The sequence below is a fragment of the Mustela putorius genome, unplaced genomic scaffold, assembly GCF_011764305.1.
Source record: "Mustela putorius furo isolate JIRA1106 unplaced genomic scaffold, ASM1176430v1.1 tig00003845_pilon_pilon_pilon, whole genome shotgun sequence".
Classification (NCBI taxonomy): Eukaryota; Metazoa; Chordata; class Mammalia; order Carnivora; family Mustelidae; genus Mustela; species Mustela putorius.
The window spans coordinates 27,924,134-27,938,526 of NW_025421998.1; the positions used below are offsets into that span (position 1 = coordinate 27,924,134).

At 33.1% G+C, this 14,393-nt stretch overlaps 1 protein-coding gene across 3 annotated transcripts in view; it reads right to left on the bottom strand.

The window, feature by feature from the left end:
* SEMA3A (semaphorin 3A) overlaps positions 1 to 14,393 on the bottom strand; it is a 466,663-nt gene that overhangs the window by 14,467 nt on the left and 437,803 nt on the right. For all 3 annotated transcript variants that reach the window (XM_004739631.3, XM_004739632.2, XM_004739630.3), the window contains 2 exons: positions 9,809 to 9,966; positions 6,124 to 6,191 (listed from right to left, as the gene is read on the bottom strand). In XM_004739631.3, coding sequence (XP_004739688.2) covers positions 6,124 to 6,191; positions 9,809 to 9,966 — 226 coding nt within the window. The remainder of the gene's footprint in view (positions 1 to 6,123; positions 6,192 to 9,808; positions 9,967 to 14,393) is intronic.

The window sequence follows — 14,393 nt, forward strand, 5'->3', positions numbered from 1 at the left end:
CCTTACCAGATTCTAGATGTTCTTTTCTAAAAATATAAATGGTCATTTATCAATAGGAAAGAACCTAATTTGACTTCAAATGAAGGAATAATCCCCCTTTAAATAGCAGTAGCTAAAAAGTCATTTTATCAGTTAAGTCTTGGGAAGGCTTAAAATACCTAAAAATAAATAAAATTGAAGACAAAAAATTTCATTTACCCCTAACATTCATGTGTGTGTAGATATATATATATATACATATATGTATATATATATATAAAGATTTTATTTATTTATTTGACAGAGAGATCACAAGTAGGCAGAGAGGCAGGCAGAGAGAGAGGAAAGGAAGCAGGCCCCCTGCTGAGCAGAGAGCCTGATGAGGGACTCAATCCCAGGACCCTAAGATCATGACCTGAGCCAAAGGCAGCGGCTTAACCCACTGAGCCACCCAGATGCCCTCATGTATATTTTTCAGCCAGACTATTAAGATGGCTAAAACTGACTTAATAATCTCATATATTGTAGTACATTGAGAACAAGTTCTACGGTATATACTAAGCTACATAACAGGGGTCCTGTTTGTTTATTGATAAAATGCTTAGTACAATATTTCTCCAATGTTTTGTATGATGCTTGTACCAACTAGTTACTAACTAGCTGAATGTGAGTTTGCATGCATGCATATGTATGTATTAAAGTCCATGTGCTTAATGCATCTGTCAAGTACAAAAAAAGACTCAATTATGAAACCTTAGAGAAAATTTAAACTTAAAATTTATCAACTTGGGAAAATATCAGATTTTAAACTACTTTGTTTTATTTCCTAAATTAAGATCTGTCTCTGGTGCTGGGAAATAATTACCAAACAGAATACGGCATGTAAAATTTTACAATTCAAGTAGTTTCCCATCTTTTTCAACCCACTGATTCCTGTGGATGTTAGTTTAAAATGTTCTTGTTGGCATATATAATGGATAAACAAGCAGATAGATAAGACCATGGTATTTTAACTTTACTATTCATAGGTAATTATTGTATTAGAGGTGGTCACTAGTATCTTAATTTTTAGAAATTAATTTAAAATATGGAAATGAAATTGATATGTTATGAAGTTAACACTGAAGCCACCTGAATCACTGCATTTACATTTATGCTTGATACCTTTGTTTGTGGAAGGCTGTAGTGCTTCTTGGTATAAAACAGACTGAAATTTCATTATGAAAAAAAGCACAACCAATATGAAGATACCTATTACCATGTTTATTTATTCTATATTGAATATCTCATATGTTTTATTTTTATGATTTTATAGCAAATGTTTTACCAAGAAAGCATATATAATATATATGGCAGAATAAAAATTACCATAGGAATTTTTACATTTAAACATCAGGAAACATGGACTTTAATTTACTTCTTCCCAAGAGATATGATAGATGATGGAAAACACCCATATACTGAAGCAGAAACCTTCCATAAACAATAATGAAAATACCATCTTGTATTTTAATATGTTTCCCTTATTTTTGGAATTTAAAAAATACAGCATGCTTTAAAAACCTTACAACCATTAAATTATGGGTGTATAAACAGTTGGGTGATCTCTTATGAATATTTAAAAACTGAGTAAGGAACAATGATAGTACAAAATATTTCAAACCTCTTCTTATTCAGGTGTGCGTGTGTGTGTGCGCGCATGTCTCGCACACCTATACTATGGAATAATTGGATTTGCCTATTTACAAGATAATACTATAATAATTTCATTCTAGAATTTCATTCCAGAATGTACACTTTGTATATTTTAATACCTCTGATAATAGAATATGTCTTAGAGCTGTTCTTGACCTGAGTTCAAATTGCTTTCTTCTGGAAAGAGTTTGTTTTCACTTTGGCCAGATACATGTGTCTCTCCTAACCTGACACCTCTTTATTTTATTTTATTTTATTTAAAGATTTTTTTTTATTTATTTGACAGAGAGAGATCACAAATAGGCAGGCGGGGGTGGGGAGCGGGGGAGGAGGCTCCCTTCTGAGCAGAGAGGCTGATGTGGGGCTTGATCCAGGAACCTGAGATCATGGCCCGAGCCAAAGGCAGAGGCTTAACCCACTGAGCCACCCAGGCACCCCTGACACCTCTTTAAACTAAAGTCTTGTCTGAGGTACTTGGTCCACACTGTTGGTGTGAATTCAGAAAGTAAATGTTTTGAGTATCACCCTGTGATTCAAGAAGTGGTTTTTCCCTTTTCTACCACCCATGATTATAGGTGAAACAAGTAAATGTCCTTGCTGTCTTCTTCATAGGAGTTTATTTCTTCTTTTCACTAATAGTAAAACACTGTAAGCTGGCTTGATGCTGGCATCACTGTTAGAGTATCCATCTTGGAGAGCTTTTCTTCCTTAGCAGTCCTTAAAAAATGGCGCACCTTATATTCAGTGACATCTTAGACTTGATACAATTTGGTAATTTGTTAAAGTTAAGGGTTTTGGGGGTTTTTTAAGGGCTGACATCATGCTCATCTATCAAGTTTTGAGACCTCTCTTGAGGCTAAATGCTCAGATTCAGTTGGAATTTCTGTGTGTATAAAATAAGCTAAAACAGAGACCAGATTAGCATTGCTACAAAATACTAAGTTTACAGCTCTGCAGACCACAAAGATGACATTGCCAAGATGTTTTATGAAATTCTGGAACAATGCTGATGCCAGCCGAGACATAAATTGAGATGAGCCAGTTGCAGAGATAATTAAGAAGATTGAATTCTGTGGATGTTTTACTGTGCGATGCTAGAAGGGAAATGCATGTATGTAGAACAGCCAAGAGAATAAACACAAAGTAAATTCAATGATGGTACCGAATTAAAGTTAGGACATAAAATATTTCAAAGATTCAAAAATCCAAGATGATGTTAACCTTTTTAAATGTTATTATATATGGTTTGTCCCTTTCTGGGCATGGAGATCGTAATACTACTCATTCTCGTTTAGTAAAGAAGGGAGAATGGTAAATGGACTCAGCCACTCATGCTCTCGGAGGCAAAGTCAGACAAGCTCCAATTTTGTGCATAAGTTATTTTAGGGAAGGGAACAACATAATGGAAACAACCTGAAGTTTCTCTTTAGCATTTTGTATGAGGTGTGAGCGAGAAGACAAGAAGATCTGCCAGCACATACACATTTAGGGTTTCATACTAAAATTTCCCTAGGTGAATAGCCACTAGTGATGGAAAAGAGTGTGCCAGATTAAAGGAAGGTGGAGCTGGAGTTTTCTATGTGACACCTAGGCCCGCTCCCCATTAGTGCTGCCTTTACACAAGAGGGAGCAAAGAGCTGAGTGAGTGTTAAAGGTTTCATCGAGAGTGAAATTTCTTCCACCTTAATGCAGAGTTATTTTATATAGTCTTTCTATTAAAACCTCAGGATATGTAAAATATAGAGTGTTACAGAATATGTTTACCATTACAGCTGGAACTGATTGTCCTGAAGTGTATAATTTGGCTTCAAGTTGCTTAGCAGTTTTCTGGGAAAACATCTCATATCTTTGTATGTTTCCATATGAGCACATATATTTTATTCAATGTGAGATGTGACACTAGCAAGACAACATACAAGATGTCACAGGGCTGGGCCCTGGGTTTTTGCCCATTTTATCTCAAAAATTGACATCACCTATTCTAAGATAATTCACTGTTTCCTAATGGTAAGACTCAGCCTGGCCCCATGGGAATGCCTGACTTAGTTTCCAAACATTTGAAATTTACCGTAATCTATGGTATATAGTTTTCATGTTTGGTTAATTAGTAATATAAGCAGACAAAAAAGAAAGAAGCCTTCTAAAAGGGAATGTTTTATTTCTTCTGAACTTCTGAGACTATTTTACCGTTTCTTCCCATATATCACATGCATTTAGGTAGCATTGTTTCCACACACAGACATACATACACACACACACACCCAGTAACACTGAACCACAGAAATTCCCTTTCTTTCCTATATTATTTTGACTGAAGTATCAAAAGAAAAATTGAGTCATGTTTACTTTCTATACTTAAGCAATTCTATATTTTCAATTTTTAAAAGCTTTCATCACTCTAACTTCATCAAAACAGAACTTCAAAATCTGAAGCACTTTCCAAAAGCCATTCATTCAACAGTCAATATTTCTTTATACACAGTCTTACTTTTTAAAAAATATGCTTTTGGTCAGCTCTTCTTTGTATTATATGTATGTCACAATTCCAGCATATATACCATTTTCAAAAAATACCAAGTGGGTCTATGAAGGAACTAGATTATTCAACAAATGGATATGTCTACAGCAATTCGCCAGCAATCTTTAAAATATAGCATAGTATCTTACATGTAGTAGTATATAATCATTTTTTATTAGTTAATTGATTGGTCAATGATGTTTCTTAAGAAATCTATTTTTAAATATGGTTGTGTTAATAGCAATGTATGACTTAAGTCATTTTCACAATAAATAATAGATGCTATTTAGTTTAAATCTTTACTAAAAACCAAAAACAGTAAGGGACGTATCTGTGCTGTAGCTTCAAATGTTTAGATTCATTCAATAAAAGTGTATTAAATATCTATAATATTCAAGATAATTGCATCTGTTATAACCCTAGAAATATGAGTGAGCAAAATAGCAAAGTCTATATTGATATGGAGATTGAAGTATGATCAGAAATGAGCTCTAATTCTATTGTCCTATTTCTTTTACTTGCAGTTTTTATCATTAGCTTCTCCATACCTGAGCAAAAAGATTCTTTAATATGACAAATTCATAATACTGCATTGCTTAAATGGTGCTGATCATAATTCAATATTTGTACATGAAATAGATTAATGCAAGACTAGTTAATGTTTGGTTGTCCAGCTGAAATACATCATGTGAAAAATTTAAGGAGGATATGTCAATAATCTACCCTACCTGCACAAACACAAAAAAATCATGACATTTGCTCCAATTCAGTGGTATCCTTTTTCTTTATAATGAGAACAATAACAGACAGTAAAGTTCTTGGCAAGAAATTGTGCAAGCAAGATGGACCCCAAATATAGGCTCAATTTGTGGGTACCTATCTTCTGTTACTGGCACCCCCCAGACAACCCGGTGAGTATTCATGAATCAGATACCAGCACGTACAGGATACACAACAGGGGGATCTGACCTCCAGAAGGTAGCCAGGTTTTGGAATGCATGTTGGGGTGTTATTTATGCAGTGTGTTTTCTTTCTTAACATTCATGAAACGTGAATATTGTATACCAGAAGTAGTGCATCAAATCCAAGTTAACTGATAAAAATATTAGACTTTCTTTTAAGATCAATGTAAAAGACACCAAAAAAGTTAATAAGGTAATTATGTTCAATTACACGTAACATATTTACATTTTGTATTTCAGCTATTTTTAACTATGAATTGTTCATTAGCTGTGATGTCATTGATATGTTTTCCCAGCAGAGGGAAGCACAACCTCATTATTGTTTTTGTAAAGGGTTGAAATGGGGGGAGTGAGATATACTACAATTTTACCACATTTTAAAGGAAGTTTGGTTGATATTCCAGCATTAAGTACTGGATATTAATTAGGGCTTGACATCTTTAAGGAAGCATAAAATGAAACAATCCAAATCCTCAGTTCAAGGGAATATGCTACTAGAAAATCAATGTGAAGATAGCAGAATTATCTTCTACCTGACTAGGATACCCAATAACAATACAGAAGGGCTGCATCATCACCATAATAATTTGAATGGCTTATTTTAAGGCTACATTTTCTTCTTTAATATATTTAAGTGAATATTTCTCTTGCCCGTTGCTCTCAAGTTGCTAACTACATATGAAAGCATGTATTAAACCTGGCTTCTTTTTGGTAATATGAGAAAATTGAAATTTAAGCATTGTGAGGATCTAAAACTTGGATTTATCATATCTGCAATTAAAAAAGCAAAATTCACCATTTAGTATTCTTTAGAATTTTCTTTCTTCTAGATTTCCTTTCTCTTCAGTTGCATTTCCTTAAGTATTCTGGTACTGCTGTGTGCCCTGCATGCACATGTGTGGGTATACACTACTGCTGATGACTTACCCTGGTATTAGCAGGTTGAAAGATGAAAGTGTTGTAACTTACCATGGTGTTGTAAGTCTGAACAGTGAGTGAGTGGGTCTCCATTTCTTATATCTTGTCGTCTTGTGCGTCTAAAACGATTACATTTAAAAGGTATTATAGCATTCTTATCCCATCTTCAAATTTGTCATAAGAATTAAGAAGAATCAAAAATCAAAGACACCCGGAGCTTACAGGTGTAAGACATGCATCTGTATCTGACTAAAGAATTTTTTTTTTTTTAAGCAGCTCATTACACCTGTAGGAGAAGTCTCCAGGTGATCAAAATGGAAAATAATATATAAATGCACTAACAATGCAGTAAAGTTTTTCAAAGTTATAACAAAAGACTCATAGTTTATGTACAACTGGATGCCAATCAGGAAGAATGTAACATGAGGAAACTCTAAAATTCTTAACATTTTAAATTCTGAGAAAAAGGCACAAAATATAGAATACCAACCCGTTTCTTCAATAATCCGAATTAAACTTCCTTTTTCTGTTCACTAATGGGAGAGTGAACTTGCAAATTAAAATTGACAATTGTTTTCTTTCTCTTAATACTTACTTATACATAATTCCTTACATAGCCTTTTGTTAAATTTAAGAGTATTAATTCTGTGATATCCATTTTTTTTAAGATTTTATTTATTTGTCAGAGAGCAGGCAAGAGTGGTGGAGAGGAGCAGAGGGAGAGGGAGAAGCAGACTCCCTGATAAGCAGGGAGCCCAATGCAGGACTCAATCCCATGACACTGGCATCATGACCTGAGTCGAAGGCAGACGCTTAACAGACAGAGCCACCCAGGCATCCCTATGAAATCTAGTTTTAAGTTACTTTTGAATTTTTCTCTTTGGTTGTTATATCAACCTTTCATTAATAAAACATTTCTTTTGTGATCCTACAGCTATGACTGCAGACTGATTTACCTGTGAAATGAATAAAAGAAGAAGTGCGGTAACAAATATTGTAGAGCAAGTCTGCCTCCTGTCAGAGGAAGATAGCAGAAGGAGGACTCACCTCTAAGAAAAGCCAAATTTGCTATAAAAATCTAAAGAGATCTCTTCCTACATACTGCTGCTCAGATAATATTAGTTGCAACACATTCTGGGTGTCTTCTTTCTTTACTTTGCTGGTGGTTGACTGGAAAGGAGGTTGTCTCTAGCTATCTCAGTGCAAGTAGGATGTGGAGATTGAGAAAGAGGCTAAAAATGGAGATAGGCTACATATAACAGAATGAAAAAGACTAGGGACATTTGCCCAACTATTTTCTGTGTCAATGTTAATTAATATTGTCTTGCTGCAAAGTTAGTTACCACCCCTGAAAAGAGTTCTCACAAAGGCCATTCAGATTTGCAAACATGGAAATTGTTACTGTATTCATAAATTTAGAAGACTAAAGTATTTATAGATTTCTATTTGTAGAATTGGTGAGACTATCAAACAGATGTTGCGCATTTCAAAATTGAGCCAACAAGGGAACTTGTGAAACACGAACCACAAAGCATTTGGGAAGGCATTTTTTACTGCCATTTAGGCTTTTGAAAAAAGCCATCACAAGGAATATATAAATTGTGAGGCCTGCCTCTAAACATCCTTTTCAAAGACACATGGAATTGGATTAAGTAAAATCTTCAAGGCACAACAAAAATGTGTTAATGATAATTCCTTCAGTCTGGAATTATAGGTATGCAATAAACATATCTCAAATATATAATATACAGGTTTTTAACTTTTTATAGATGTAGTTATCTCATTTTTATCTTCTTTCTTGTTAAAAAAAAAGCTTAAAATTTGATCGAGTAATTGCTAATTTAGGTAACATCATATACTTCCACGTGGAAATGTAATGGTACTCATTTTTAATTCAAGCATGAATTTTATATTTTCCAATATTAAAAGTACCTAGATCTAAGTGATATTAAGAACCACAGAAGTTCAACCTTAAATAATTTAATTTTATTCCTATAAAAACTGCATATTCCTATTTATTAAACTATCCATGTTTCCTTTACTCAGTAACACATTTTCAGTTTTAGTTTTGTTTCAGTTTTAAACTTCTAGCAAAATCGGTTGGTTTATGAAAAAATATAAACATGTTATTTTAATTCTGAATGTTGAAGGCTTAAGGAAATTGCATTTATTAAATGGAATTAGCTACTACTACACTTAAATTTAATATTAACAAGATAACTGTTTTAATCTATATGGACTGATTATATATGAAAAATTTAAGTTGTACACGATTTAACACAGCCAATGTTATCTGAAGTATGTAATCAAAAGATTTAAGTACATATTAGGGTTATTCCTTTCCCCTAGAATTTTTTCAAAACATGTTAAATGACCCAAATGTAGAACACAGCTTACTAGCAATGAAAAAAATCCACATCACAGCTTCTTGTAAAACATTAACTACAGTAAAAAATAAAACAAATTTTATTACTCCTAAAAGGCAGTGGACCTTGATAACTCTGATTTCTATTTTATGTTTCAAAAGGCTGATGTGCATACTGTTAATCTTTGGGTTTATATTAGCAAGTTACTGTGTATTGCTTTCATTGCTTGTTTCTGAAATACTAGTAAATATCTACAGAGACAGGTAGCCATATGTTTGCTGTAGAGAGTATGCTGAGGTGAATATTTTGTCAGATTAAGAAAGTGTTTTTATTTTTTGAAGCTTAAGTAAACCCAGTTTGTACACAACTTTTAAGATGTGTCTAAGAGTTCCCTGAAGGTTAACAGTACTCCTCAACAGTACTGTATCAAATAATCAAATGCCTGTTCCTAATGCCCACAATCTCCTAGACAGCAATGTATAACTATGTTTTATCTAAACATATTATTTTAGATAGCTTCTAGGCATATCTTAGCAACTTTTAAGCATGTCCAAGAAAGATGCTGTTAAATATTATGAATATGCTTAAAATATTTGTGTAATATATACAAAGATATTATCATGTGGTTTTATATTTCAAGTTCAAACACTACAAACACAAGATGATACTATGGTAATACCGTGGTCTTTAAATTTGGGAGGGGTCGAATAAATATATATTTTGCATCAAATAAAGATATAGTATGATGCTAGTTAGTCAGCATTATACAAAAAATGTAGTATCTTTTAAAATTGCAAAAATTTTTCTTGACTTTTTATAATTGAAACCCTGTATACTATCTAAGACTCTAAAAGTAAATAAATTACTTTCTTTGCAAATTATCCATTCATCCAATGACATAAATTACCTTATTAAAATTTAAAACCAGGATAGAATGTTGCTGGATAGAAAAAAAAGAGTATTTTTGGAGAGAAAAGCATTTTTGGTCAAAAGGCACATGGCCCAGTTTAGATTCTGTTTCTGACTTTCTCTGTGGCTTTGGCCCTCATTTCTCCCCCTGTGTAAAATGAAGTTGGAAAACTTTATAATTTCCGAGTGTAAACATTCAAGGACAGTTCTGTAATGTTTTAGATTTCCCTCAGTAATTTATTAAAACCATTTGTTCCATTATATTTGGTACCCAACTATAATTACATGTTTTTCTGATTGTTTTGACTATTTAAGAGAAAGGAAAAAAACCCCAAATCCCTTTAAACCACTCTTCATTCATCAGAAAACGGTGATGTACTTATCTGAAGAAAGCTATTTAAAAACAGATTCAAGTAAGATAAATAGCAAACATTTGCATTTATTTCTGGTCTTTCTCCTACCTCTTTGCAGTGGGAAAATAGCGAGAGCATGAAGAGCCATCCCAGGCACAGTAAGGGTCTCGGGCGAGGCAGCACTCTGCGCAGGCTTTCCCATAAATATCGCAGCGGTGTAATGGAAGCTGAGCGACCCCCGTGGTGGAACCGATATATAGTTGTTGCTGTGGGAAAAGTTTAGTATTATGTCAAAACAATCCTGTTGTGTTTTTTTATCTTTTCTCTAAAAAAGGGTTACTTATACGGAACACATCAAAAATAGATTTATGCTAATGGGTTCAAAAAAATCCCATTATTGGCAATTTTGTCAAAAGCCTGGCAGATCATATGAACATTTAAAAAGACCAAGAGCAACATCTAAATACTTGGCTAAAACAAGTGTATTTTAAAATATAAAACCAAGGGAAGACCGTCAAGGTTATATATCAGTTATATCTCAATAACGATAAAAATTTAAATTAAAGATGACACAGTAATATAATTTTCAAATCTTCAATGTTTTTGTTCTTGGAAAGTTTTCTTTTTTTTTTCTTTTAAACTTCTCTGCTGTTTGTAATTTTGATTAATCAGCAAATCTATATTGCCATGTATTCTCTTGGTCTTGAAGCAGGGAACATTTGCATTTGACTCATGGGTGCCCTGTATCATTGCCTGTGATATAGTCTGCCCTCCTATAAGTCCTCCAGAGGAAAGCTTTGGTGCTCGCATTTTAAGTCTCACTCAACATCAACTGTCTTGTCTTTGCACTACCTTCAGGAGGATTACTTTAAACCAAACAACTCAACTGCTTTTCATCTGAAAGATCATCAAATGGGGAAATGTACACTCTGGCTGGTGCAGTAGACTTGAACACAGAACTTGGCTGTTGTGGAAAAGTGCTATGTTGGCCATCAAGGTACCTGGATTCTAAATCTTGCCCTGTACTAATTCTCTGTGTCATCTTGAGCCATTCTCCTAATTTTTCTAAGACTTCACTTTCTTAGTCACAAAATGAGCATGTTTAACTAGATCTTTAAAGTATGCATTCAGATAAAATGTTTTACAATGCCATTATACTCAATGAATTTGCAGTTACCAAATGAGGTAGAATATGGGGGGAGAAACTTTGTGGCAGCAACCAAACCAGGATTTCAGTACAGTTTTAAAAATGCTTTTTACGGTTCAGCCAGTGTAGCATTTGAGCAACTGCAAATACATGTAAATACAAGATAAAATACAAATAAAACTTTCATAATATCTCCACTTTTTGCTGTAATTAGTATCATAGCTCCTTTTCTTGTACTAAAGGACTGAATGGCTATAGTAAGCCTTAAATAAAAGTTGAATAAATACTGAACCATGTATTGGTACACATGGAAAAGACTTCAAAATTGTATTTTAATTTCTTTACAATGTAAATGAAAAAGAAGTTGTAGAAAAGCTAATATTTGAAACATGGTGTGCTCTTTTAATATTACAAATTGCCTGAAAGCAATGGATATAATTAACATTACATTTACAAATTACTTTGAAAGATGAACAACATAAATAAACATAAATTGAAGACTAATGTATCTATTATAATCTATGAAATTAATGGGGATATAAAAAGTATTTAAACACAAAATAATTCTGTGTTTAAAAGCTAACCAGCTAACATATCTTAATAAAAGAAAGGGAAATAAGGGAGAAAACGTAATACAGTAAAAAGTAAGCCATTATTAAAACAGTTACCTTGATAACTTTTACCCTGATTCATATTGCTTATTGCATTTCAGTAGTAAAGACTATTTATATCAATATTCTAGTTTAGTAGTAAACAGAATATGTACTATGGATGTTCAATTTCTTAATATATTCATCTTTTATTATGAACCAAAAGATTCTATAAATCATGGCAAATTAAAAAAAGCAGTAGTTGAGTCCTTGGGAGGAAAAGATGGGTATTGTTAAGCTCTCTGTCAAGAGAAATTTATGTTGATTTGTACTTCTCTTAAAGCTTCCATAGAACCAGAATGTGGTAAAAGTTGGCTGTGATTTGAAAAATATTAGTAAAGGACTATTGGAAGGAACTTTTTCCCCCTCCTGTCCTTTCTCTCCTTCAAAATCATATTAAAAAAAAAAAAACAGTTTGTACTGAAGGCAGGCAATCACAATGCAATAAAAGATGAAATAAACATGACAACTTTTTAAGATTTTTATATATTTTTTTGTTTCTTTTTCAAAGAGAGAGAGAGGGAGAGAGACGGACAGCATAAGCAGGGGGAGGGGCAGAGGGAGAAACAGACTCCCTGCTAAGCAGGGACCTTGATGTGGGACTTGATCCCAGCATCCCAGGATCATGACCTGAGCTGAAGGCAGACATTTAACCAACTGAGACACCCAGGTGCCCAACATGAGACACTGAAACGAATTAGTTAAAATGGGGTAGTCATATCCACAATCATGGTTGGCATTGGTGAATATGGACTTGTGGAACACCGTATTGTGGTCAGAACTATTTAAAAAACTACTGATCAAGTTGGTCACACCAAATCAAAAGATCTCTAGGACTAGCCAATAACTTAAGAAGCATAAGCGAAATTCACACAAATGTTTAAGAATATGAAATTTTAGTTGGGAAGGAGTTATTACCTAAATAACAGTATCTAAATCTGTCATATTCCTTTAAGGAGGAAACCAGAGAAATTAACATGGGAATTAAAAACCAAAAATAGGGCAACCAAAATTACTGCCACGAAAACTATCACGAAAAGTGTGATAAAATGCCCCAAATTAAATACAACTAGTCTAGTTTTCATTTTATAATTATTCTGCAGTACTACTAAAGAATTGCAAAACTAATTATGCCATCTAGAAAAAATATAGGGGCGGCTTGCAAGCACCATTGAACATAATCCAGTCCCTAGCAAGTAACCTGATGTGCTTTTTCTGCCCAATTTAACATCACCACAGGCTTTCTCACTATCCTTCTTAACAAGTTTCGGGTCATAAGCAGGCGATGAGTCCATTTATCCAGAAAATTAGTTGCAACACTATTTGACCCTCTTGAAACTACTGCCTCACTTTTAAAATTTCCATAAGCATGAGTAAAACTGATTCAGATCTAAATGAAATCAAACTGCCAGTAACAGAAAATGAAGGGTAGGAATACTTCTCTTATATCATGGTATTTTAAACTGATGAACTGTTTCTGGTATTTTGGGTGTTTTTTTTTCTCTCTCTCTCTCTGTGTGTGTGTGTGTGTGTGTGTGTGAAGCATGTTACATTTAATAGGCAATTCTTAAAGTACTTAAAAATACTTAAATAAAAAGAAACTTTTTATAAAACTATATGTAACATAATTAAGAATGGCAATGAAACCCAGCAGAGAATAAATAAATAATTTAAAAAATCATTAAAGGAAAGAATATCCCAGTCTAGCTTCCTTTCTGGAAATCCCCGGATTTCCTTGCCAACATTTGACAATTTTTAGATTACAAGAACAGGTGAACACATACTTATGAAGTGTAAGATAACAGTATCAGGGTCAATAATATCTGCACTCTGAGTTTCTCTAAATATCTTAGAGATTATCAATCTATTTTGATATGTAAGTGTGGAAAGGATATACACTGAGTTTTACTGGCACAGTATTTTAGTGTCATGTACAGGGATAAAACATGTAAACAATTCAGCAATAAGATTAACCAAATGATTTTCATATTTAACAATTTCACATATAAGTTTGGAATGGCCAGTGAAGGGCTTCCTACTCCATTGTGGCTTTTTCTTCTAGGTTATTTAATAATTAATTTCAACTCTATATCCAAGGTTTTATGGGGTTTTGTTTTTTTTTTTTTTTTTTTTTTTTTTTTTTGAGTTACCACTGATACACTGAATAGAAAGCTATGTAACATTTATGGGGAAAAGATAACTTATTAAAAGTTAAAATTATATTTGTTTTGAACATATAATTTAACATTTAGAAGTCATTTGTGTTTCTTAAGTGTCTTGCCAAAGCATTCATTCAATGTGAATGCAAAGCCTATTAACACACTGTCCTTAACGTTTGAATTCTTGGAGTTTAATAACTTATCACTGGCAGTGACTATTTTGCTGTTTTCCTTTTATATGCAGCCAAGCTAAATGTTTTCTCTAGTACAAAATACTACTGAAAAAGCAAAGTTGACTTTTGAGTCAAGATCCTCCAAACATATACAGCCTAGTGCAAAATGTTATTAGCTTATAAAATAAATATTGTTTATTCATGCAAATTAAATTAAGTGATAAACTTATTTATATTCTCAAAGATACACCAAAGATATACACAAAGATATACCATCTCAAAGATACACCAATTTATATTCTCAAAGATACATCACACACCAAAAATACATGATATTTTTAAGGATAGATGAAAATAATTACTAAGCAAAACTTTACAATGACCCAAAAAAGAAATGCTGTAAATGAAAATTTACAACCACCAATGATCTAAGAAATATATTTATAGGAATGTCAGCTTGGTCAAAAACAGAGGGCAATGAAAAGGATCTTTAATTTTCACTCTACTAGCTTATTGTAAGAATGTTCTTTCTTTTTGGGGTGGGAGACTACTGTTAATAAAGCT